The sequence below is a fragment of the Lactuca virosa genome, chromosome 8 (genome assembly GCF_052849685.1).
Source record: "Lactuca virosa cultivar CGN04683 chromosome 8, Lactuca_virosa_CGN04683_v6, whole genome shotgun sequence".
Classification (NCBI taxonomy): Eukaryota; Viridiplantae; Streptophyta; class Magnoliopsida; order Asterales; family Asteraceae; genus Lactuca; species Lactuca virosa.
Genome location: NC_136433.1, coordinates 34,213,512 through 34,241,088, shown reverse-complemented (window position 1 = coordinate 34,241,088; position 27,577 = coordinate 34,213,512). Strand labels below are relative to the sequence as shown.

At 38.4% G+C, this 27,577-nt stretch overlaps 2 protein-coding genes across 2 annotated transcripts; one reads left to right on the top strand and one right to left on the bottom strand.

The window, feature by feature from the left end:
- Window positions 1-252: 252 nt before the first annotated feature.
- On the bottom strand, window positions 253-1,512 carry LOC145133184 (Ribosomal protein L23/L15e family protein). The gene is made up of 4 exons (XM_079068117.1): window positions 1,409-1,512; window positions 1,087-1,253; window positions 780-977; window positions 253-697 (listed from the first exon to the last, which is right to left on the bottom strand). The coding sequence occupies exons 1-4, from the start codon at window positions 1,410-1,412 to the stop codon at window positions 452-454; spliced, it is 615 nt and encodes a 204-aa protein (XP_078924243.1). The 5' UTR covers window positions 1,413-1,512; the 3' UTR covers window positions 253-451.
- Window positions 1,513-6,785: 5,273 nt separating this feature from the next.
- On the top strand, window positions 6,786-8,541 carry LOC145134861 (uncharacterized). Its single transcript, XM_079069672.1, has 4 exons — window positions 6,786-7,289; window positions 7,431-7,650; window positions 7,734-7,827; window positions 7,992-8,541. The coding sequence occupies exons 1-4, from the start codon at window positions 6,853-6,855 to the stop codon at window positions 8,279-8,281; spliced, it is 1,041 nt and encodes a 346-aa protein (XP_078925798.1). The 5' UTR covers window positions 6,786-6,852; the 3' UTR covers window positions 8,282-8,541.
- The last annotated feature ends 19,036 nt before the right edge of the window (window positions 8,542-27,577 follow it).

Genomic DNA, 27,577 nt, shown 5'->3' with positions numbered 1-27,577 from the left:
CTAGTCAACAACTATAAAAGAAAGCAATTTGGACTTATTGCATGTCCAAAACCCTTTGCGTAAAAAGATTATGATCACTGAACCAGAAATCGTCAACAAAACAGTTGAGGGGAAAAAGATTTCAACAAAAATACCTAAAATTTAAAATAATGATTGAAGACATAATTTCTTGTTCATCTTTCAACATTGGGTTTTTGAAAAAAAAAAACTAAATCAAAATATACCCAAATCCATGGGACAAGAGGTTAACTGTTTTGCTGACATGAACCCAAACATATATTATAAGAGAAGTAGCACATTTCAACATATTAAGAAGTTGCTGCAATGAAGCCAAGTTACCATCAAAACTCTTAGTCTCAACAATTCTCAAACACCAAAATTTAATATCACTACAACACAAAACAAAAGCAAGTTCATAATAGAAGAAGAAAGCATTGTAAGCCATAACTTATCAGCGATAACGACGAAGAGACAAGGTGTTGTTCCTCTTCCATGTAGCCCTTCTTGAAGGTCGTGCCTTGTGGTTCAAGTGTCCCTTTCCACGAAGTCCTCTGTACTTCTTTCCAGCAGATGTCAATCCCCTTAGCTCTCTGTGTTTGTGCACTGGGTTGCAAATCCAGTTGATCCTTGGATCATTGCGGATAGCAGCATGAGCAGGATCTACCAAGATCACCTCAAAGTACTTGTAAGTCGAATCCTGTATTCATGATTCAACACTTGTAATCTGTGCCGACAAAGTTGTAGAATCACTCAATGAATATACAAAATCAGATGCATACCTCATTGAGCCAGTAGGAGTTAAGAACCTTGAGACCACCCAACTTCCTTCCTGCTCGTTCTTCAGCAACGGATCTCTTGCTTCGTTGAAACTTCAGTTGAGTCACTCCCTGGTTTGTGGGCTTTCCGTACACGATACCTTTTGGAACTGGCCTCTTCCTTCCACCACGCCTCACACGTACTCGATAGATCACATAACCCTAGTGAAGCACAAGGTTAACATATAATGATTAACTAATCTAGCTAACAAAAACCGGAAAACTAGAAAACGATTAGATGATTGACGTGATAGAACGATGAAAAGCGTACCTGTTTGGCTTTGTAACCCATGCGGCGAGCCTTGTCTGGACGAGTAGGATGAGTAACCCTAACAATGGAAGGAAGCTGACGGTATTCCCAGCACCTCACCCTCTGCATAAATCGCATCACATCCGACTGTTTCTTCCTCCATAGCTCCGATACGTAGGTGTAAGCACCTGTTAGAGCAACAGATATCATACGCCATTTCAATTATTCAAAACGCCAATTATCCAATTCAACAAGTTACGATGAAAATTAAACAGATGATTACGAGAAGATAACCGATATTACATCATGATTATGTGAAATTATAGAAGGGGTCGGCGTTTACCCATTGCTACACTCGCTTCCGGCTTCGATCTGCAGAGAGATGGCTGCTACTTCGGTGTAACAATATGAAGCAAGGTCTGGATTAGGGTTTTTGAGAGCGGTTTTATCTAAAGTTGAAGAAACCGCAATGCCCTAGCCTCTGGGCTGCAGTAACATCGGCCCAATGTTGAATGGATTGGGCTTTAGTCTGACTTAGATTAGCCCATAATTAGGTTTTACCGGCTTTTGTTTTTATATTTTGGATTAATTTATATGATCGGTCTAATGTAATTTTTTTTTGTTAGTTAGCCATTGGACCATTTAACAACATATTTTTATTGTTTTTATTTTGTTTTATATTTTTAATTTATTGCTTAACTTTTTATTATTAAAAAAAAAATGAATAGGGAACCTTACCCCAACCCTACCCCATATAACCCTAAAACTCGTTTCTTTCACCCTACCACCCGCATCACCTCCCTACCCCATATAACCCTAAAACTCGTTTCTTTCATCCTACCACCCGCATCACCTTCATACGCCATTCAAAGAACCAACCGTCTCCGCATTAAAAAAAAACAAATAAGTTTTTATAAAAAAAATTAACGAAATGAAAGTTCTAAATTCACGTCGAAACGTTGACAATGTTGAATTTATACTGACACGTATATAAAAATAAGCATATAAAAATAGTTTTTTTAGGTTAACGGACGAAAGTTATTAAAGAAATCAAATTATATGAACTACATCGGAGAAACATGAAAGTTTAGAAAATAAATTGGTGAACATAACATTTTATAAATTTCAAAGTGAAGGGTCAAAGTGACATTTTAAAAATAAATGTGGAAAAGCCACAAACTCATAAACCTAAAATATTGACAAAATTACATAAATGGTACTCATGATCATAAACTCAGTCTATTCAACCTGAAAAGACCAAATTACTCTCACATTTACTGACCAAAACTAACGGTGTTAGCAAAAATGACCATTAATGCAAGTTTTGAAAACCACGGGGACCATGTTCGTAAAAAGTTTAACAAAGACAAAAATTATGACATTTGGTAAACCATGAGGACCATTTATATATTTTTTTTCTAATTACAAGGGTGAAAAAACATGACATGATAATGAGGCTTGATATTTAATAACAAATGTTTATTAAGCAACACAAAAATAAAAAATTATAGCCTAGCGGTATAACCAAATGGCTTATAGTCTAGCGGTATTTGTCTATCCTCCTTCGGATATAAGGTTCAAATTCTGTTGTGGTCATAAGTGGAATTAAGAGTAGATTAACTTTATCATTCTAAAATTTTATATTATATTTATATAGATATTGGTTATAAAAATAAAATTTTCGCATATTTTTTTCATTGTAACTTAAACATACATGGGATATTCGCTAAAATTGAATAGTAATCTCTTCTAAAAACTTGATATTGTGGACCAATACTTTCTTGATAACAGATTTAATTGTATTAAATTAATATATTTGTCCTTATTATGTTTATTTTGCATTTTTTTTTTCTTTAAGTATTTTATTTTCCATTTTCCTTCAACCCGTAATTTGCTCGTCCAGTCGTCCTTTATATATGCCACCACGTCGGAAACATACCAAACCACCCTTTTCATTCCTTTTCTCATTGTTGTCACCTCTTTTTAACCAACAAATACATCCCATTTTATACCCACCACATACCACATATCTGGTGGGTGCCACATCAACATCACATTCTCCTACCACTAGCATGGGATACCTACCACTAACACACCACTCCACCTCATTTTTTATTTAAATTTAATTCAAAAATACATTAAAATCATTTTTAATACTAGTTTTCCAGTAAATTAAAAGACCAAATTACATTAAATAAAAACTACATTAATTGAAAAAAAAAACTAACATTAAAAATAAAAATTACATTACTTAAAATAAAAAAAAAACATTAAAAAAAAACAAAAAATTACAACCATAAATAAAATAAACTACCACATACGCTACGTCGGGCTCGAACCGACTCTTTCATCGCTTGGAAAAGTTCCAAGTCTTCGCCATCGAGGTCGTCCGCTTTCATTTTCAAGATTTCCGTATCGGTTTTTGTTTGGATCGTCGCTTGTGCCTCTTGAAATGATGTTTGTGTTTCGATCATTTTTTGCTCCATCCGAGTCATCACCTCGGCCTTCGTTTCTTGAAGTTGCACATATCGATCAAATTTATCGACAAACATATCCATAACACTAGAATTCGAAGATGTTGAAGCCGCTTTTTTTGCTTTATTTCTTCCAACGGGCCGACGAAGAGGTTGGTCGTTTTCAAGATCTAGCGGATCGTCGTTGATGTCGATGTGTGTTCGGCCGTCCGATTGTTGGGAAGTTGCATCGAGGTTTCTCGAACGCTTTGAACCAGAAGATTGCGAAGTTCCTTCCGTTTGCTCTTTCCATTTTGGGGCGTCTTTCAATTTTAGTCACGGTTTCATATACGGAAACGCTTTGCGTGTTGGCGTTGTTTTTTCAAATTGCTCCATGGCCACCTTGAAAACATCAAAATCGTTCGAGCCGCTTTTGCGTATGTTTAGGAGGTTGTTGTAGATTCCTCCAAACTCGGTGCATTTTAGTCGAATATCTCGCCATTTCGACGTAATTTGATCGGCGTTTCGAGTTTCACTTTCCATTAACTCGTAGAAAATGGCTCGAACTTTCTCCCAAAAACTTCCGTAAGGCTCACTGTCTCCTACAATTGGATCTTTGGAAGCTGTCACCCATGCCTCCGCTAACTTTTCTTCTTCTTCTTTTGTCCATGGGACCCTTTCTTGGGCGGTAGTGGGTCGGACCGGTTTTTTCTTTTTTTTCTTTTTTGGTTGAGGTGGTGGTGAAGGTTGCGTTTCCGCAACAAAATCCGGCAAAAGTGGTGGTTGTGAGCTTGGTGGTTGTGTAATTGGAGGTTGTTGTAATTGTTGGAATTGTTGAAATTGTTGGTATTGTTGTGAAACTTGTTGTTGTTGGAAAGAGGAAAAAGGTTGATATTGTTGTTGGAAAAGTGGTGTTTGTTGGATAGGGGAACCGGTTTGAAGTAGATTGATAAAACCGCCTTGAGGTGACTCCATAGTCGGGAATTGGCTAGGTGTTGTATCTAACGCAAAAGCGTTATCGGGTTTGCGATTTCTATAGTTTGGAGGGGTATTTTGGTTGGGATCCATGGTTTTTGGTTGTGAAGATGTAGTATGTAGATTGTGTATAAAGATAGAAAAGAATGGTGTAAAAAATAAGGAGTAAAAGTGTTGTATTTATATAGGTAAATAAATTGATTATTATTATTATTATTATTTTAACAAACTAGCCGTTCAACGGCTAGTGTAATGTTCAAATCGAGTGCTTCAATCCAATTGGTCGTGCGATTCCGTTGTCCCGAACACGAGCGAGAACGAACACGAGCCACCACAAAACAACGGGGTAGTGTGCACGCCCGTTGTTCGTGGCCAACTCGACCACAAACGTCCTCGTGCTCGGTATACCACTTGGCCTAATGTAAATATCTAAAACTTATTGTATTGGACATAGAGCAAACCAATAAACAAAACATTTGCACTAAAAACATAATAGCAATCAGGTAAAAAATATATCGATTATTGTGATGTGTGTCTATTAATTATATAGGACAAATTAGTGTTTTCAATTTGAAAAATGGACCAAAACACCACAACGAAACCTATTAAAAATGACAAAATTGTAATTTAAAAGAGAAATTAGACATTTTTCTATTTTTTTCTTCATACCCTTCATTCTATCACTTTTATGATGACAAATGTAATAAAATTTTATTAATTTTATTAAATATGACAAGTATCACAATCTTAAGTGTATAGGAAGATGATAGGAAAAAAAAGTATAAAGATATAATATTTGATTGCTCAATTTAAAACCCAAGCCATATAAATCACAAACCATAATAATCATTTTTGCAATTTTGTCAAAAATTAACTATTAAGATGTATTATAATCACCTTTATTTAGTTATCTTAAGGCTGAAGGGAGTAGAGCATGTCATGCCATGCTGTCACGTCATTTTTTAAACCATAAAATGTTTGTCATGACATTTTTGTGACATAACAAAAGTAAAAAAAACACACACACACACAAGAAATAAACACTCGTATGTACATTCTTTCTCCTCTCTCTCATTCTCATCGGCACTAACATATCATTTAAGTTTACCATTTTGCCACGCCATATTTAAAGAGTGGTGTTTGGCATTGCTTATTAACTTATTAGCTTATAAGTTAATAAGTAAGTGTAGGGTAACTTATGAAAAATTGACTTATTAGAGGTTCCCCACCGGAATAAATTATTTTCATCCAAACACTTTTTAAGTTATAGTGGTTGGAACCTAATAAGTTGTTTTGAAAAGCTTAATCAAACACCCCTAAATATACCCAAATAGTTAATTAGGAGGGTAGACAAATGGCAAGCAAACAATACGAGGAACAAAAAGGTTGCTGCAATTTTGGTTGGTTGTACTTTGCAGAGCAAAAGGCCAAATTAGATATCATCATATGCCCAACTAGAAACGAAACGGAACGTTATCTTCGTTCTTTTATTCTTCCAAGGTAAAATTTTATAGTAATAAAATTAAATATAGATAATTTCTTTTTATTAAAATTTTAAGAAACATACTTTACTATTGCTCATCATAATTAAGGAATACCACATTAATCCGTAAAAATCATTTTTATTAACCAACAAACCGAAGATCTTGTCAAAAAATTTAAGTTAAAGTTATCATATTTGTCAATCGAGTAAAATACAATTCAAATATTTATATTGTGATACTAAATAAACATAATTAAACAAATAACTATGAGAATGACCACAAAATATTATAAATAAATATATTTTCATTTTACCAAGTTGTAATATATATAAAATATTGCTAATAAATTTCTTACTGTCTAAACGACTAAAATGATAAAAATGTTCTTGTCGGAAAAAGAGACGCTTATATAAAGAGAGATGTGTAATTTCATTTCATTTGGATAATCTTTTTTCACTTCAGGTAGTATTTAAATGAAATAAACTATCATATAATAAAATTTTTATACTGATTTATTGGAATTAATATAGTTTTGATTATTTAACTATGCATAATCACATGATAAAAAGTATATCTAACAATTGCGCAAACTTCTAGCTCAACGGTATCAGGTGATGTACTCCCTCTTTGAGGTCGATGGTTCAAGTCCCGTCGTGGACATAGGTGAAATTAGGTGTTAGTTTAGGAGTAGATTATATATTTGTATTTGACGGTTAAAAAAAATATAATAAATTCTAGTATATATATATCCACATATGTTTTACTTTTTCTTAAATTTCCAGCAAAATCTTTATCCTTGTACATATTTACAACCCCAAGGAGTAGTTATTATCACACATCAGAAAGGGAATCAGTCAACGAGATAATCGTTCCAGATGAGGCGATCGTTTGGGCCGGGAATGGGCAGCGGCGGAGGCGGAGGCAGAGGCGGTGGAGGGATGATCAAGACGGTTCACAGAACCGTCAGGGCTGGCCTCGGTGGTGGGGCGTCCCAAGAACCCTGTTCACATTCCGCCACAACCACCACAAGAACCACCAATAACCGTAACCAACCCATAAACACCACCCTTTCTCTCTCATCCAACGCTCACCTCTCCTCGCCTTGCTCTTACCTCAACCACCATGTCCCGGCGCCGACCAACTGGGTTTTCTCGTCGTCACCGATCACCGGTGAAGAGTTCGACTGGGAATACATCCATGGCGGAGGGAGTGACGACGGCGAGAGTTTAAATCGAGTGCTTTACGATGATTTTGTATTTGGCAGTGTTCCATCCAAAGACGAAGTTCATCATGCAGTCTCTTCTCTCCAGGAGTAAGTATTCAATTTCGTTTCATTATTCTTTTGGAATACAAAAATCATTCCTTTTGATCACAAAATGAAAATGACGAACATATGATTATTATCGTTGGTTGATTTCTATGATGAAATCGTGTTCTATTTTGTGAACATCAGGGTTCTTGATCCGATTATCAAGAATAGAAGAACATATGGTACGTACGATGATGGAATCGAAAAGATTTCAGGTCCTACTGTTTTTCACAAATCTGGATCCGAGTTAGATTGGATTGAGCCATCTTTGCAACTACATGACACAACAAGTGCGTTGCATGATCCTAGATCGACAAGAGTTTATGATGCTTTCCATCTATTGCAAACTGATCCTTCAGTTCAGGTACGATGCTACATATTTGAAAATTTTATCCATTAATCCTTCGATTTTGTCAAAAAAATGGTTCTTGATTTTGTTTGGTGTAGAGAATGGTGATTTCGTTGTCATCTGACAAGGCTGTTTGGGACGCTGTTATGAACAACGAGGTAGTACGTGAGCTTCGTGAGTCAGTTAATGAAGGTTCGTGCAAACTAAAGTACTTATGTTTTTCGCGATGTTATAGTTTTCTAGATAATTTTACTGTGTGAACCATGATAATATGATATACAACCTTCGTTTCTTTTAACCAATTTTCTTGTGAAATATTCTAAGAAACAGTATGGTTTAAACTTTACATGCAACAGGTAAGAGCGTTTCTGAGTGCTCTGAGGATAGTGTTGATGAGTCGAATCCGGTTATACAAGTTCTTCGATGGATCTTTGTCAATACAAAGGAGAAAATGATTGAAATAGTAGAGAAAATAACACAGATCGTAAATGAATTGGTTAGGCCCATTGGAAAGGATGAGAAGTGGAAGAAAGACGCCGATGGCGATATAGGCCTCAATTCATTTGAAGAAAAACTTAGGAGCTCTTTCTTGCTTTCCATTATAGTACTTTTTATTGTTGTTGTGAGTCGAGGACGCAAGTCTTGATCATGATCATAGTCTATGAGCCAGATCCATATAAGGTACGTATTGATCATGATCTTAGTTTCGAGAACTAAGGCTTGTAAGTGTTCGATCATGATCTAATTAGTCCACAAGTCTCGATCATGATCACATTTATAAGCTTGATCGACATGTTTTGATCATGTTCTTACTTGCTCAGGGTCAGGCATTCATCATCGATTTGCCGACATGACTTTGATAAATTTTTCCTTAAGTGACTTTTTTTTTTTAATTTTATTTATCATAAGGGGTTGTATTTGGTTTGAATGTTTAATGACTATCATTGGTAGTATAATGAATATTTCCTTTGAAAAAAAATATCAACGATGCATAGTTTAATAAAATTATAGAGTGATGTGAAATTCCAAGTTGGCATTAGACAAATTAAAGGCGATGTGAAATTTTAAGTTGGCATCAGACAAATTAAATTAACTATAGTGAGATATAAATTTGATGGGATATATAAAAAACACAACGAATTATATATGCATATGAAAAAAAAAAAAAAAAAAAAAAAAAAAAAAAAAACTATTATATTACTTTTATATTTAGAAAAACCGTTACAATAATAGTTACCATTCAAAAAAAATTATGAGTTTTTAAAAGAAATTGACGACTACAAATATTATGTTTCTTTTATTTTTGTTTTTTAATACGACATTAATTATGATAAAAACGATTAGCTAAAGATGGAAAAATCAATCGTAAAATTTCATATGGAGAACACAATCGAGCAAAAGTAATTCAAATAAATGTAGGTTTTAACATGTTTTCGCATACAATCAAAGAAATATCATGAATATGCATGTCAATCATATTTTTAGCCGGTCATTTCTCTTAAAAATTTGTAATTTGATTTTATTTGAAACGTAAGTAATAATATAAGGGTTTTTCTAAACATAAAAAAATATAAATTTTTTTCCGCATATACATATATAATTTGTTGTGTTTTTCCTGTATATATTGTACAATTGACTGAAATTGTAGTCAACAACAATCGAAGGTTTTTAAATATAAAATGCTTAACAATTAAATGAACTGAAAAAATATTCCATTAAATTTTTGTATGGTTCAATATGTATTATTAAAAAGGAAAATTTTATTCATATCATTTCAAACTTTAAATATTACTTGTATATCCTTACAAATTTTACATTTATAAACTATAAAATTCACATATATATCCAAACACATAATTTAATTAGGATTAAACATATTTAATATTGAAAAAATTATTTAAAACTCAAAATATCATGTGATATTACTAAACTACCATTCTAAATTAAAAAATTAGGATTAAACCAACTTAATCAAAGATTAATAAACCTAATTAAATACTAAAAATCTTTCGGTGCATCATTTATTCGTAATCTACGAATATTCATAATGGTCTTTGACCTTACCTACGGATAGTCAGGGGTTGTTTGACAGAATCTGAATTTCTAAGATATCTGAATTTCTAAGAGGATCTGAATTTTTAAGATCTTAATTTTAACATGTTGTTTGGTTTAAACATTTGAATTTTTATGTTAAATGATAAAAATGAGAATTTTACCATTCTGTATCATTTCTTTCGATTACAACATTGTACTTTCAATTCTGACATTCTAATTAGGTAGAAATAGGAAGTACAACTCTATAATAATCCAAAAATTGGAGAGAATAACGCTACATCTTGTTATAATAGGCACAATTGATCACTGGGTACATTCCATTTTTTCACAATGTAAAAAAACAAAAAGTTCAAGTGATTGATTTTTTTTATCATTACAAACTTTCAGTTGTCATCAAATTGTGAAATGAACTTTAAGCTAAAAACTAACATCAAATCATAAATGAAACTCAAAACACCAACAACCCATAAACTCCATTGTAGTTCCATACATCCATTGATCATGAACTTGAAGCTTACACGTGAGTAGTATACACACAAACTGCAATTAAAGAAATATGAATGATAGAATAATATTGTGCCTGTAAATATTTGAGCAAAAACTAGTCTTGTGAAATATGTATTGGTCCTACAAATTTAACCAATACAATATACATCAGTGACTAGAATGATAAAATGGCATAAATCGATCTCCATAAAACAATCAAAGAACCTTATATTTTAGTGTAAATATTTCAACAATAACTATTCCATTACAAAATCAAACCCAAATTACTTGACGATCCCAAAAGAATAAACAATCTCTGATTTCATAACAAATTGCATACCTCTTATTTCATAAAAATAAAGAAAAAGAAATAACCTCTAATTTGAAGCACTACTAAAAGAAACAATCTTTAATTTGAAGCACTACCAAAAGAAACATAGCAAGATAAATAAGGAAATCAAAGTACATGAGGATCGAATCAGTTTAGCAGGCGAATCTGAGCAAATAACGGATGGGGGAATGGTGCAGCAGTTGTAGGAATAGTGCAACATGGGAGGTCTTGGCGGAGACGGCGTCGGAGGGCTTGGTGGAGACGAATCCGGAGTCGGAGACGACGCCGGAAATGGAGAAAAGGAGCATTGATGGAAGAAAGAAATTTCGGAGGCGTCGATTGAAGAAAGATGATGTGGCGTCCGTTAATCAGAATAAGGAGGAGCGTGTATTTTGGTTTAGGGCATATCGATCCTTTTGTTTTCAGATGTATCCACAAGTCTGATTTTTTAAGAGCCTATTAACTAATTCAGATGTATTTATTAAGTGTTGCATGTGCAGTCAATAGCACTGAGATAACGGTGAGATAACGGTTAGCGGTAGTTGGCAAAATAGTGGTACCGTAAATACCGACGATATTGACTGATATTTGACCACTATTTGACTGATATTTGGCAAATATCGGTGGGATAGTGGTGAAATAGCGATTGTAGCTAAAGTTTTTATTAAATCACTTCATTTATTATTAAAATGTAGATATATTGTGGAGTTTTTATAGGATTGACAAACATTTTCTTTGAAAATTTTCTAATTTACTATATATTTTACGTTATCTATATATATAATTATATATATTATGCTTGATATAAAAAAACCGATATCCCGCTACGATAACCGATATCTCAGATATAGACCCTTAACCGATATTTGATTTTGGACCGCTATAACTGCATAGATTAATATAATCTACCAAACAAGACATATGTGAACTTTTAAGAGGTTACCTCTTAATTTTTCAATTAAGAGGTAAGACATGTGGAAGATATGATGAATACATTAGTGAATCATGTTCAACTTCTGACACTACTCAACATGTATGGCCATGAATGTTAGTCTGCAGTGACTTCATGACATGAGGCATAACCTCATGTTTTCAACGAATGATTAGTCGGTACACTAAAACTGGTCCGAAACTCACTTTTGAGAAATTCCCCTTCCAAAAAAAAAAACCCTTAATCTAAAGGAAAATGAGATTGCGAAAAAAGTAACAATTAAAGTCCAACTGTGGACATAGGTGGAATAATTTAAGAGTAGTTTAGTATATACTAGGTGTGAGACCCGTGTATTATTATTAAAAATAAAAATCTAATATCAATATATAAATATAAAATATTTTATAATGTAATACTTTATATAACAGAATGTAATATTTTGAAAATTTGCAAAATACATTAAATCGTTAAAAGTATTTATGAGAATTTATTGCCAAATTAATAGATGATTTTATTTTCTTATACAACCCATTACAATTTTATGAATTTTATTTTAAGAAAATAAAAATCCCTAAAAAATGACAAGTGGAAAATAAAATTTTTAAATTCTCACAAAATGACAAATGTCAAAATGAAGGATAAGATAATATGCGGTAAAAAAAAGCTTCATTTATTAAAAAGCATTTGTATTGCTGTTCTAAAAAAATGCAATGGATAAACGAGGGGTAAGCGGAGGTAAGTAATTAAACGAAATCCATTTTTGGTGAGGCGGCTCTTGTGTTTCATGGTTTTTCTCTCTATTTATATTTTATTCCTTCCCCACACTTGGAGAACAAAATGGAAAATGAAGATTTTGGAGCCTTTAAACCCAAAAGTCTCCATCTTTGGTAGGGTAAGGTTAAATACGATTGATAATCTTCATAGCTTGCAACGAGGAAGAAACGAAGGCGTGTGAACTTTTTAATTAGATTCAATTCTAATTTTTAATTTAGAAAGGGTATTTAAAAGAATTTTGATATTTTGATATTTTTTTAATATTAAATTAATTTAAACAAGTATCCATATGAATGTAAGTTTTATAGTTTGAATATATATATATATATATATATATATATATATATATATATATATATATATATATATAGAGAGAGAGAGAGAGAGAACGCGCTAGGTTCAAATGTTTCTAGCAACTATTGTTTGCATGTATGAACCAATGAGAATTTAAGAAAAAAATAAATCATTAATCATTAATAATAAATATAAGGGTATAATAGTAATCTATACTATAATTAATTATGGTAAATTGATAAAATCAAATAATATCCCCTTTAAATTAGGTTATCAGTTTTACAACTCTATAACACCACCATACTTTTCTTGTCTTTCTCTAAAAACCATCGTCCACAACCATCATCATCTTGGCTGCCGACCACCACCGTCATCGTCTCCATCGCCGACTCTTTGTGCTATGCGCTCGATCCCAGACAACAAAACCTCAATGGTCCTCTTCACCGTCGTTCGTCCACTAGCCGCAACCATCACTCGCCTCCACTAGCAGAAAATCAATTGGATCCGGATATGGAGGTGGAGGAGAAATCAAATGATCGATGAAGTGGGATACGGAAATTAGATTGATCGGAAAAAAAAATTGATACTTAAATCGATAGACAAGGTATGTATAAAAAATTCAATCTTTGGAATCTTGTTTAATCTGGATGTTTGTGTATAAATTAATGTTTGATTTTGGAGAATTTTAATCTTATTATTTATTTGTATCAAAACCTTGCAACTTGATTTGGCTTTGTCGCAAAAAGTGTTATGAATTACGCCTATATTTTTTTTTAATCTATCCTTAACTTAATTAAGGATTGTATCATTTTTATGAATTTCAAATAGCAGTGAATTTTGAATCATAATGAAACATTAACTTATGGTAACGAATTTGAATTTTTCTACTGGATAATTATCAAATATCTATAGAAAAATAAATGATTTATTACTCATGAAGAAAGATAGCAGGTTTACCATTTTCTTAATATAAATTCTATATAGTAGTATGTAATTATTCAATTATACTATGTATTTATATCTAAAATAATTCAGATGTGATTTCTTTTACATATAAAGCTCTCATATACACTTGATTTTTATTTGCATTTTTGAGATTGCAATCCTTTTTCCGAGCAAAACCATAAACACCCCATAAACACCCGTTATAGCTTCAATATTCTAATGTATGAAGTTGTATGTATATAGATATAGGTTTTTATGAATATATATATATATATATATATATATATATATATATAATAACCAATCTAGATCGCATAATACATTATGTTTTGTCAAGTGTGTTATGTTAGAATACACTTGGTTAGAATTTAAAATGATAATTGCACTTTGGGTTTAATGATTCTTTAAGAATGTTTGTTAAAATTTTAACAATTTGTATTTTGTTTAGATAATAGTAATGGTTAATTGTATGATACTATTTTGGTTTAGTCAAATGTATTCTATTCCGATAGAATTTTAGTTAATTACTTATATGTTTAATTGCACTTTGTTTTTTTTAATGCCTCTTAATGTCGATTATTTTTTATATTTATATAATTGAAACAACGATAGATATCGAAGCAAAACAAGGTACATATGAACCTTACAACATTCTACTGGAATGGAATCTTGAATTCCAAGTTCACTTAAACATTGAATTACCAAACACACTACATAATGTAATCTCGTAAGCTCACTTACCTATCGATCTCTTTCTCGGTATGTTCTTATTAGCTTTTGTATGGTTTTGTGTGAATTTTGTTTTAGAATGTCAATCTCATAGAATGTGAGCGTATTTTGGTCCAATTTGTGATTTTAAATTCCAATTTCTATTGTCCCTCGTTATTGTATATTTGAAATCTAAAATTATATTAGCAGTAAATACAATACTTTTGAATGTATTCTCTGTATTCTGTCAGAATGTATTCTGCCAGAATAAAATCTATGTATTCTGCCAGAATGTATTCTATGTATTATGTCATATTCTACCAAAATATATAAAGTGATAGTTAATTGCAAGTAACATGTTTTTAACCATTATTAGTTTTTGTTGTATTTGTGATAGGAATGGCTGGAAGAATGCGTTGAAGGCCTAATAGGAATAACTTGAAGAATGAATAAAGTTTGATCATACTCATAATTTAAGAATTTGTTATTTTTTAAGAATTTTATTCATTTTTGTTGATATTCTTTTAGAATATGTATAATTATATTAAAATGTATAGGGTTTTTAGTCTGTAAGAATATGTATGAATTTGTATTTAAGTTCGGATGTATAAGAATATATTAGAATGTTGTTATTTTTCAACCTAGGATTCAAGAATTTTGTTATTCTTCAATAATATTCAAATAGAATAAAATTCTGAAAGAATATAATTCTAGCAAAAAAATATTCTGATAGAATAAAATCGGTTATGTTTACAAATTATGTTAAATTAAAACTGAATTAATTAAAATAATTCAGATTTTTAAAATTAGGAGAATTAATTATCCCTAAAAATCTGAAAATTTCCTTTTATAAATGTAGTTAATTGTCCAAAATACTCTTTTGCTAAAATTTGTGTGATTATATGGTACATGTTATCCCATTGTAATATCATACACTCTCAAATCATGTACATTGATTAATTTCATCCGTTGGTCCAGATCTGTGTATTCTGGCACACAATAGTTAGTAAAAACAAAATAATCTAAGCCTATATATATATATATATATATATATATATATATATATATATATATATATATATATATATATAGGGTTAGGATTAAATGTGAATTGCAAGTATTGTGTGATTGTATGACTAGATTTGAACCCTTAGATTATAATTTTTGATAACTAAGATTATTATGGTCTACCATAGTTATTGTGTGATACATCACACATTAACAATGCTTTTTTTCAAAAAATAAATAAATAATTAAGGGCATTGTAGACATTTTTATTCAATACCAAGTAAGGAAGTTACTATTTAGGGAGTTACATTTTTATTCAATACCAAGTAAGGAAGTTACTATTATTTAGGGAGTTACAGTTTTTTTTTTCAAATCCATATTGCTAACCTTTTTTTCTTGAAACGTTGTTTCCGATCATATAGCCATGAACATATATAGTTCTTTCATTCTTAAAGAATCTAACTACAATCTAGTGATTGTTTGAGAGTTTAAACTCTTAAAGAATACGCGTGCATGTATTTTTTTTAATAATAACAATTTGCATCAAAATAACAATAATTCTTATTGTACAATTGAAATATTCTTACAAGAATAATGTAAAAAGTAACAAAAAAAATCAGAATTTTACATATCACAGAGGATTCTGTGAGAATAGGATCATGCTTTGTATTCTTTTTATCATATTTTGTAAGAATAAGGAGTAGGAATGAATGTTAAGAATCAGAATAAATAAACATAAAACAAGAATGTATATACATCATTTTAAAGAACATACACAACCTCCTATGCTACATTTTCAAGAATTTGACATCATTTCAGAAGAATATACAAAGAAAAAATATGATATATAAGACATTGTATAAGAATCTGTCATCATTATTTAAGAATTTGTCGTCATTCTTCAAGAATCTATATGCCATTGTTTTTTGATAGTTTTCGCATGCCTTCATATTTACCTCTTGATGTTTGAACCTAAACACACAAATGGACATGAGATATGATATGGTGCAAAAGAGGTCAAGAACATTCAAGATAAGGATGTCTAGTCACAATGGGAAAAATAAATTCAACTCTATTAGAGTTCAAAACTCTTACGAATGCAATTTGATCTTCCATTGGAGCAAATACTCACTTGAGAATCAAAACCCATCACTCTTCTTTATATTGGGTGCAACTCCATAGGCAAACATACTTGTTTAAGCGTAAATTCATGTCAACTGATAAGAATAAAGCTACCTGATTCTAGAAAAAAAAGAAATGATAGATTAATGAAAAATGCATCCAAACATGATAAATCATATAAATTTCTATATTTTGAACACAACAGTTCTATGAACAGATTTCATAATACAATTAGATTTAGAAGAAAAAAAACTGACATCCAAGTGATAGTGACGAATTGGTGATGGAAGTAAAGAGATGAATAACTTATTTGAAAAAGTAGAGGATACAGGCTCACTAACAGTGAACATCTCGTTGCATGAATCGAAAGCCCTATCAATGTAACATCCCAATTTTCAAGACAAAAAATTTGTTTTTAATCAAGTAACTTATAAAACAATTTACTGAAAAACATCATCGATTCATATCATTTCATAAAACATAGTCACGTGTCTCAAGCCACATCATCAAATAGTAATAATGTCAGAGTACAATCTCATGGATCTCAAAATGCGGAAATCATATGTGTGCGATGCGCTGCTACCGTGCTGGCTCCTTCCCGTTCGCTGAAGAGGTACTTATAAACAAAACTGAAAATGTAAGCACAAAGCTTAGTGAGCTCCCCCATCATACCACATACCATACAACATACATATTGTCGGGCAATTCTGAGGTGCCCGACCTACCCTTCCAGGCATTTCTGGGGTGCCTGGCCTACCCATGTCACGCAGTTCTGGGGTGCTTGACCTACCCTGTCAGGCAATTCTTGGGTGCCCGACCTACCCTCAGGTCCTTACGACCGTGTCACGAGGACTATTCCCCCTACTGCCACTATCACACATCATCATATCATGACAACACATAAAACATAACAAATAGTAGCAACCTATATAATTATCACAAAGACAATCATCTAACATACAACTCCTACTATTGGGCCGACATTGTGGTCGTAGACCCACCGCTACTGGAAGGTAACTCACCTCAATGTCGTGCCGAAACTGAATGGTCCTCGATGCTGGGATCAACTCCTCTCAAACTCCTACACATGAAATTCTTCCTTAGTTACTATCTCAAACTCTTAACCCTTCAAGGTTCAACTTAGGTCAAAATCCAAGTCAAGGTCAACTTTTGGTCAAAGTTAACATCTGGTTGACTCAACTCGCCGAGTTGGTCCACCAACTCGTCGAGTTCCATAATCCACAAAACATTGGGACTTCGATCCTACTCGTCGAGTCTTTCAAGAACTCGTCGAGTTCTCCTTCATACAGAATCGGGACCTTATGCCTATGACTCGCCGAGTTCATCCTTGACTCGTCGAGTCCTTCTTCATGCAAGTTGGAATGCTAGTCCTTGACTCGTCGAGTTCTTCTTCATATTCATTGGGACATTTCCTTGAACTCGCCGAGTTCATCCTTGAACTCGTTGAGTTCCTCAATTTTCAAGTCCATATTCAAGTTCATCTTGTTGTGTAACACCCTGTTCTGAAAGTATTCGCTTATGAATTTCAAAGGCCAAGGCTAGGGGCATTTCGGTATTTTATAGGTCTTGAAGTTTTTATTCGAGAGGTTTGGGGTCGGGTTGTGTTGCTAGAAGCGTAGGGCTTCTCGCCACCTTTTCGGGGATATAAAGTTCGTTGGAAACGGACCTCGGATAAGGAAGATATGACACTTGGAAGTTATTGGCATTAATGGTCCCTCATGGAAAAAGTTGACAAGGAAGGACCATGCATGCAAAGTAGAAGGCGCGTGGGTACGCCCAGCGTAAGCTGGGTTACGCCCAGCGTATAAAGGAGAAGGATCGCGGGTGCTTTAGGCGTACGCCCTGCGTACGTCCAGAGTCCAGAAACCCTAAATTTTAGGGCATGTCACTATAAAAAGAATGATAAGCCTCAAGGGTCAGCCTCCATTTCACCCTTGGACAGCCACCACGAAACCCTGATCCTCCCATGAGTGTTTTTGAAGCTTTGGTGGTCATTAGTGAGCATTTTGGAGTATAAGAACCATTTTCCAAGCAATGAAGGAGAAAAGCAAGGTGGTAGATCAAAGGAGAAGTTGTAGATCTGGGACTTTTGCCTCTTTCCAGAACCTTTCAAGGTATAAAGTTCTGAGTGTAACAACGTAAATTTCCAAAACAATTTTTCATTTTAAACATAATCTCATTCATAAAATATCATAGTAACCCAATGTAACACATGTTATCTCAATAAACAAATCCCAATATCCTCAAATACATAATCCTCTCAGTGTGTACGGATCATGCCGACGCCTTCCCGCGATCCTCGTTAGTGCCTGAAACACATAACACAACAACTGTAAGCATAAATGCTTAGTGAGTTCCCCAAAATACCACATACAACACATACGCCACTCGAGGCTACAGTACGAACCTCCGGTCGATGTGTCTCAGCGGGACCCTCCAGTCCCGTAGCTCGTTGGACCCTCTGGTCCGGTCATAGCTCGTCGGACCCTTCGGTCCAGTCTGTGTCGTTGGACCCTTCGGTCCGGTCTACATCGTTGGGCCCTCCGGCCCGGTCTGTTTAACACATAGCATACATATAACACAATGCACATAACTCATATATATACACATAGCATACAAGACCCTCTGGTCTACACATAAATACCACTCTAGGTAATGTACAGTGAGAAAACTCACCTCGGTATCACGGATGATCTCGCACACGAATATATTGATCTAGCCCCCGCCTAATCACATACACAATATCCTCAAATAAATAAGGGCTCTCAAAGGCTAGATTAAACCCCCTTCTACAATCCCTCAGAAGGGTAAAAGACCATTTTACCCCCCTTGACCCAAAAGTCCAAATGTTGACCAAAACCCTAAAAGTCAACGAAAGTCAATGGTCAAACTTTGACCCGACTCGTCGAGTGCACATGGGTGACTCGGTGAGTCCATGCGGGTCCCTCTGAATCCTTCTAGCCTCTCTTGGCTCGTCGAGTCATCCCCCCACTCGACGAGTTACACCAGTCACGAATCGCTGGGCAACCCCGACTCGACTCGTCGAGTACACTAATGGACTCGGCGAGTCCCTTCCATGGCAACACTGAAATGACCTTTTGAGGTCAGATCTGTTTCTCTATCTTATAGATCTGGCCTTTAAACACTCAAAAGTCACATAAAGGTCCAACCTTTATACCCATGCAACACTCATAAAGCTCTTTTTGGTGAAATGGCTCCTAAAATGGCAACCTAGGTTCAAGACTCCATTGAAACTGCATAAAGCTGGATGCTTGGGACTTCCTGAACCTAAAAGGGTCCAGATCTCTAACACAACTCGAAGAAGGGGGGTTGGAGGCATCCAAAACCCCCAAAAGGAAGGATTCAAGCCCTAAACCCAATCAATGAAACCCATACAATAGAGGGAGAGAGGGATCCGATTTTGTACCTCAAGGTGAACTCCTTGCTTAGTTAACTCAGAATAGCAATCTCCTTTGATCCTTCTTGCTGGACCTCCTCTCCTTTCTTGCAAAATCACACCAAAAGCTCAAATGGTCTTCTCTCTCTCACTCTACACACTCAAGATCGATGGGGGTTCTCTCTCTGGGATGATAGCCGCCAATGAAGGCCATAAGGGCCTTTAAATAGGGCTCATGCCCTGAGATTTAGGGTTTCATTTTACAGCGCGGACTCACCGAGTCCACGCATCGACTCGTCGAGTCCCTCATTAATCCAAACAAGAATTCGCGATCCTACTCGGCGAGTCTGAGCGCCTACTCGCCGAGTCCCTCCCTAAAACTCAAGATAAAGCTTAAAATAAAATACCTGGAAATCCGGATGTTACAATTCTCCCCCACTAGAATCAGACTTCGCCCCCGAAGTCTCGCTCCGTAAATAACTCAGGATGTTGCTCCTGCATCTCCGCCTCTGGCTCCCAAGTCAACTCGGACCCTCTCCGATGTTGCCATTGGACCTGAACCAGGGACACCTCCTTGTTCCTCAGAACCTTGATCTTTCGATCCCGGATCGCGATTGGCCTCTCAGCATAATTCAGGCTTGCATCCACTTGAATATCCCCCAACGGCACCACTGCCGACTCATCGGCTATACACTTCCTCAACTGAGACACGTGGAAGGTATCATGAATCTGACTCAACTCCGTAGGTAGCTCCAACCGGTACGCTACCCTGCCCACCCTCGCGGTCACCCTGAACGGCCCAATGTACCGGGGCCCCAGCTTGCCCCTCTTCCTGAATCGAATCACTCCTTTCCAAGGAGACACCTTGAGGAGTACGAAGTCTCCTACCTGAAACTCCAGCTCGGATCGTCGCCTATCCGCGTAACTCTTCTGGCGGCTCTGAGCTGTCAACAACCTTCGTCTAACCTGTTGTATCTGCTCGGTCATCTGAAGCACTATCTCAGTGCTGCCCATCACACGCTGTCCTACCTCTCCCCAGCAAATGGGAGTCCGACACCTCCTCCCATACAACAACTCAAAATGAGGCATACCAATGCTCGAATGGTGGCTGTTGTTATAGGAAAACTCAGCCAATGGTAGGTATGTGTCCCAGCTCCCTCCGAAGTCCAACACACATGCTCGAAGCATGTCCTCGAGCGTCTGAATCGTCCGCTCACTCTGTCCGTCCGTCTGTGGGTGGTATGCGGTGCTGAAATGCAGCCTTGTACCCAACTCCTCATGGAATTTCTTCCAGAATCTGGAAGTGAAGCGTACGTCTCGATCTGACACAATCGAGATCGGTACTCCATGTCGCGATACCACCTCTCTCACATATAGCTCTGCCAGTCTCTCTACAGAAGAGCTCTCACTAATAGCAAGGAAGTGAGCGCTCTTCGTCAACTGGTCGACAATCACCCAAATTGCATCGACACCTCTTGCGGTCCTTGGCAACTTGGTGATAAAATCCATGGAAATCTGTTCCCACTTCCACTGGGGAACCTCAAGTGGCTGCAACTTGCCGTGTGGACGCTGGTGCTCGGCCTTAACCCTACGACAGGTCAAGCACCTCTCCACAAACCACGCAACATCCCTCTTCATACAGGGCCACCAATAGTCTTTCTTTAGGTCCAAATACATCTTAGTGGCCCTGGGATGGATCGAAAACCTCGATCTATGCGCCTCCTACATCAGAACGGTACGTGCCCCGCCCTCAAATGGCACCCAAATCCGACCCTGAAAGGTCATAAGCCCTCGGCTATCGGTAACAAACTCAGGCACCTGCCCAATCACCCGCTCTCTCTTGCGGTTCTCCGGTCTCACGGCCTCTGCCTGGGCCTCCCGAATGGTGTCCAACACCAGAGTCATCACTGTCAATCGCATACAAGTTTCTCGAATCGGGGCACTCTCCGCCCAACGACTCAACGCATCAGCTACAACATTAGCCTTGCCCGGGTGGTACAGGATCTCACAATCGTAATCCTTTACCACATCCAACCATCTCCTCTGGCGCATATTCAGGTTGGGCTGATCCATCAGATACTTCAAACTCTTGTGGTCCGTGTATATGGTACACCGAACCCCATACAGGTAATGGCGCCAGATCTTGAGGGCGAACACCACTGCCTCCAACTCCAGATCGTGGGTGGGATACCTCGTCTCATGAGGCTTCAGCTGCCTCGATGCGTATGCTATCACGTGCCCTCTCTACATCAGCACCACACCCAATCCCGATATCGACGCGTCACAATACACCACAAAATCCTCCATCCCCTCCGGAAGGGCTAATACTGGGGCTTCGCATAATCTCTGGCGAAGTGTCTCGAATGGGCCTGCTGCTCCGGGCCCCAACTGAAAGCCACGCCCTTTCGGGTCAACCTGGTGAGAGGAACAACAATCTTGGAGAAATCTCTAATAAATCTCCTATAATAGCCGGCCAACCCCAGAAAACTCCTGATCTCGGTGGGGGACCTCGGCACCTCCCAACTCATCACCGCCTCAATCTTGGCCGGATCGACCAATATCACATTCTGGTTAACGAGATGTCCCAGGAACTGGACCTCTCGTAACCAGAAATCACACTTGGAGAATTTGGCGTAAAGCCTCTCCGATCTCAGAACTCCGAGGATCTCCCTCAAATGCTCCTCATGCTGCTCTCTGGATCTCGAATACACCAATATGTCATCGATGAACACGATCACCGATCGATCCAACATCGGCCTGCACACTCTGTTCATGAGATCCATGAACGCCGCCAGTGCATTGGTGAGCCCGAAAGGCATCACCACGAACTCGTAATGCCCATAACGAGTCCTGAACGCCGTCTTCTGGATATCCTCATCACGCACTCTCATCTGATGATATCCCGACCTCAGATCAATCTTGGAGAACCAAGATGCTCCCTGCAACTGATCGAACAAATCATCGATCCTCGGTAAGGGGTAACGGTTCTTGACCGTCAACTTGTTCAACTCCCGGTAGTCAATACACATCCGGTGTGAACCATCCTTTTTCTTGACAAAAAGGATCGGCGCTCCCCATGGCGAGCTACTCGGTCTGATAAATCCCTTTCCCAACAACTCCTGAAGCTGTGAGGATAACTCATGCATCTCTGGTGGCGCAAGGCGATAGGCGCCGCTCCCGGAACCAAATCGATGTGAAACTCCACCTGCCTCTCGAGAGGCACACCCGGCAACTCCTCGGGGAAAACGTCCGGGAAGTCACGCACGATCGGCACATCATCAACAGAACTAGGCCTCTCCATTGCTACTCGTTTGTCCATCACGTAGGCCACAAACCCACTACAGCCCTGCTGTAGACTCTGCCTCGCTCTAGCAGCCGAACAGAATGCTGACCCTGAACGGGTACCCTAGCCGTACACCGTAAGTACTCCCCCACTAGGGTCTCGTATGGTCACCAACTGTCGCTCGCAGTCGATAACCGCTCCAAACCTGCTCAACCAGTCCATGCCCACGATGACACAGACATCTCCCATCGCAATCGGGACCAAATCAATCGGAAACTCAACGCCGAAGATCTCGAGTACACATCCTCGGATCACATCAGTAGCATACACCGCTCGCTCGTCGGCTATAGAAACTCGTAGAGGTTGACTCAACGCCTCTCGCTGAACACTGATGTGCTGACTAAATGCTAATGACACAAAAGATCGACTCGCACCCGAGTCGAATAACACCAACGCAGGTACAGAAATCACAAGAAAAGTACCTAAGCATACCACAATATAAGCACAAAATCTCAACTCAAAATAGGTAAGTAAAAGAATAGATACCAGCCACGACATCGGGCGCTGCGCGGACCTCCTCCGCTGTCAACTAGAAGGCTCTCCCGCGAGCCTTCGGTGCCTCGGCCTTCGCTGGCCGGACCTCGGTAGCTCTAGCAGCAGGTGTAGACCCTTGTGCTGATCCCTGTAGTAGCTGAGGGCACTCGGCCTTCCGATGGCCGGTCTGGTTGCAATGGAAGCAAACCGAGAATCCCTTGGGGCAATCCCTCGCGTAATGCCCCTCCTTCCCACACTTGTAACACACCCCAGCTTTGCACACCCCCTCGTGACTCTTGCCGCACTTCCCACAAGTGCGGCCCTTCGGACCCCCAGATCTCGAATCAGCGGGCTTTGCCCGCTTGGCTGTCGGTTGCGCCTGTGCCGGTCGCCTGTCCCTTCTCTGAGACTCGGCCTCCTCCCTGACTTGAGTCTCCAGCTCAATCTCTCTCTTCCGGGCATTTGCCTGGAGCTCAGCAAATGTCCGGTATGTCGAGTTCGCCACGAAATCACGGATATCCCTCCTCAGTATGCTCAAATACCTGCTCATACGTGCCTGCTCAGTCGACACGTGCTCAGGGCAAAACAACGCCCTCTCATGAAACATCCTCGTAATCACTGTCACAGACTCAACTCCCTATTTGAGGGACAAGAACTCCTGGGCTAGATGTTCCCTCTCCACATGGGGAACATACTCATCTCGAAACATCGTGGTGAACCTCTCCCAGGTCACCGCAGTAAGCTCCGCCGTAGTGAAGTCTGCCGTCACAAACTTCCACCAATCCTTCGCTCCCAAGCGAAGCTGGTTAAGCGCAAACCTAACCCTCAGATGCTCCGGACACGAGCAGGTGTAGAAGCATCCCTCGATGTCAGAAATCCACCTCATCGCAGCAATCGGGTCCTGCGTCCCATCAAACTATGTGGCTTCGTGTTGCTGAACTCTCGGTACAGCAACGAGTCACCTCTCTGGGGCCTGGCAGCAGCGACAGCTGCGGTGGCCGCAGCAACAACAGCCTCAGTAAGAGCAGCGTACCGCTCATCAAAAGTCTCGATCATCGTGGTCTTGATAGACTCGAACATCTCTGGTATCTCAGCTCGAATGGCCGCAGCCACCTCCTCATGAATCAACTTACGGATCTCCTCATCGCTGGTACCACTGGTACCATTGCCTCCTGGGTAGTGGCGCGTCCCAACCATGATGTCTCTGTAGTACAGCACAAAAGAATCAGAGACTCGTTCGAGTATACTCGCACTCGATACTCAACCCTACTTGTTCTTTAGTACCCTGAGGATTCTTACTTGGACTGCTCACCGATCCGGTGTTTCCAGTAGTACGGGCCCTTATACTACCTTCCACAACGCATCGGTATTCACCCCAAGTCCTCCTCCTCGGATCCCAGATCACAAGTACTCTATATCTCACTAAACTCAGGCTACCCTCTGGTAGACCACTCATAAATTCCTCGCTGCTACCTACTTACTCTCGAAGTATCTCATAGTAGCAATAACTCCTAGGCTAAGGCATCACAAATCAGGCCCACCCTAGTCCTAACCATGAATACCTAGCCTACTCTAGCATGCATATCATATTACATAATATCTCATAACACATAATGTAAGGGTATTTTGGGAAATCACCGTTCGGGCGCTGGCTGATCGTACACACTGCTCCGTTCCGCTTTTCTCAAAAGTCCTTTACTCTTTTGGAAAAATTGTTTCTTTTATGAAAAATTCTCTCAAATCCTCAGTTTGAGTTCGGATACGCCCAGAGGTGTATCCGAGTCTCTCAAACCAAGGCTCTGATACCAACTTGTAACAACGTAAATTTCCAAAACAATTTTTCATTTTAAACATAATCTCATTCATAAAATATCATAGTAATCCAATGTAACACATGTTATCTCAATAAAAAAATCCCAAGATCCTCAAATACATAATCCTCTCAGTGTGTACGGATCATGTCGGCGCCTTCCCGCGATCCTCGTTAGTGCCTGAAACACATAACACAACAACTATAAGCATAAATGCTTAGTGAGTTCCCCAAAATACCACATACAACACATACGCCACTCGAGGCTACAGTACGACCCTCCGGTCGATGTGTCTCAGCGGGACCCTCCAGTCCCGTAGCTCGTTGGACCCTCTGGTCCGGTCATAGCTCGTCGGACCCTTCGGTCCAGTCTGTGTCGTTGGACCCTTCGGTCCGGTCTACATTGTTGGGCCCTCCGGCCCGGTCTGTTTAACACATAGCATACATATAACACGATGCACATAACTCATATATATACACATAGCATACAAGACCCTCTGGTCTACACATAAATACCACTCTAGGTAATGTACAGTGAGAAGACTCACCTCGGTATCACGGATGATCTCGCACACGAATATATTGATCTAGCCCCCGCCTAATCACATACACAATATCCTCAAATAAATAAGGGCTCTCAAAGGCTAGATTAAACCCCCTTCTACAATCCCTCAGAAGGGTAAAAGACCATTTTACCCCCCTTTGACCCAAAAGTCCAAATGTTGACCAAAACCCTAAAAGTCAACGAAAGTCAATGGTCAAACTTTGACCCGACTCGTCGAGTGCACATGGGTGACTCGGCGAGTCCATGCGGGTCCCTCTGAATCCTTCTAGCCTCTCTTGGCTCGTCGAGTTATCCCCCCACTCGACGAGTTACACCTGTCACGAATCGCTGGGCAACCCCGACTCGACTCGTCGAGTACACTAATGGACTCGGCGAGTCCCTTCCATGGCAACACTGAAATGACCTTTTGAGGTCAGATCTGTTTCTCTATCTTATAGATCTGGCCTTTAAACACTCAAAAGTCACGTAAAGGTACAACCTTTATACCCATGCAACACTCATAAAGCTCTTTTTGGTGAAATGGCTCCTAAAATGGCAACCTAGGTTCAAGACTCCATTGAAACTGCATAAAGCTGGATGCTTGGGACTTCCTGGACCTAAAAGGGTCCAGATCTCTAACACAACTCGAAGAAGGGGGGTTGGAGGCATCCAAAACCCCCAAAAGGAAGGATTCAAGCCCTAAACCCAATCAATGAAACCCATACAATAGAGGGAGAGAGGGATCCGATTTTATACCTCAAGGTGAACTCCTTGCTTAGCTAACTCAGAATAGCAATCTCCTTTGATCCTTCTTGCTGGACCTCCTCTCCTTTCTTGCAAAATCACACCAAAAGCGCAAATGGTCTTCTCTCTCTCACTCTACACACTCAAGATCGATGGGGGTTCTCTCTCTGGGATGCTAGCCGCCAATGAAGGCCATAAGGGCCTTTAAATATGGCTCATGCCCTGAGATTTAGGGTTTCATTTTACAGCGCAGACTCACCGAGTCCACGCATCGACTCGTCGAGTCCCTCATTAATCCAGACAAGAATTCGCGATCCTACTCGGCGAGTCTGAGCGCCTACTCGCCGAGTCCCTCCCTAAAACTCAAGATAAAGCTTAAAATAAAATACCTGGAAATCTGGATGTTACAATTCTCCCCCACTAGAATCAGACTTCGCCCCCGAAGTCTCGCTCCGTAAATAACTCAGGATGTTGCTCCCGCATCTCCGCCTCTGGCTCCCAAGTCAACTCGGACCCTCTCTGATGTTGCCACTGGACCTGAACCAGGGACACCTCCTTGTTCCTCAGAACCTTGATGCCGGGCGGGGCCCGATGTCGGGCGGGGCCCGATGCCGAAGTTAGTCTGATGCCGGGCAAGTCCTGATGCAGCGGGCGGGGGCCCAGTATGTGGTTATGTATATGGTGTTTGGTAGGTTGGGGAACTCACTAAGCTTCGTGATTACGGTTTTTAGTTTTGGTTTCAGGTACTTCCGGTAGCGGAGGGAAGAGCTGAGGATGATCGCATGGCACACACCAAGAAGTTTTTAGCCTGGGATGTTTACTCTAATAAAATAAATATGTTTGAAACGACGCCTATTTTCATATAAGGATTTATGTATGACTTGATTATGGTTGATTAATGATTTTAAAAGGAAAATTTTGGTCATGATTTTTGGGATGTTACATGTTGAGTCCT

What these genes read in the sequence shown, in the direction of transcription:
- LOC145133184 (XM_079068117.1), bottom strand. An exon ending in TGGGTTACAAAGCCAAACAG is followed by an intron (nt 978 to 1,086) that starts GTACGCTTTTCA and finishes GTGCTTCACTAG; the next exon opens with GGTTATGTGATCTATCGAGT. An exon ending in ACTCCTACTGGCTCAATGAG is followed by an intron (nt 698 to 779) that starts GTATGCATCTGA and finishes TCATGAATACAG; the next exon opens with GATTCGACTTACAAGTACTT.
- LOC145134861 (XM_079069672.1), top strand. Translation starts at nt 6,853, where the DNA reads ATGAGGCGATCGTTTGGGCCGGGAATGGGCAGCGGCGGAGGCGGAGGC. An exon ending in GCAGTCTCTTCTCTCCAGGA is followed by an intron (nt 7,290 to 7,430) that starts GTAAGTATTCAA and finishes TGTGAACATCAG; the next exon opens with GGTTCTTGATCCGATTATCA. An exon ending in AAACTGATCCTTCAGTTCAG is followed by an intron (nt 7,651 to 7,733) that starts GTACGATGCTAC and finishes TGTTTGGTGTAG; the next exon opens with AGAATGGTGATTTCGTTGTC.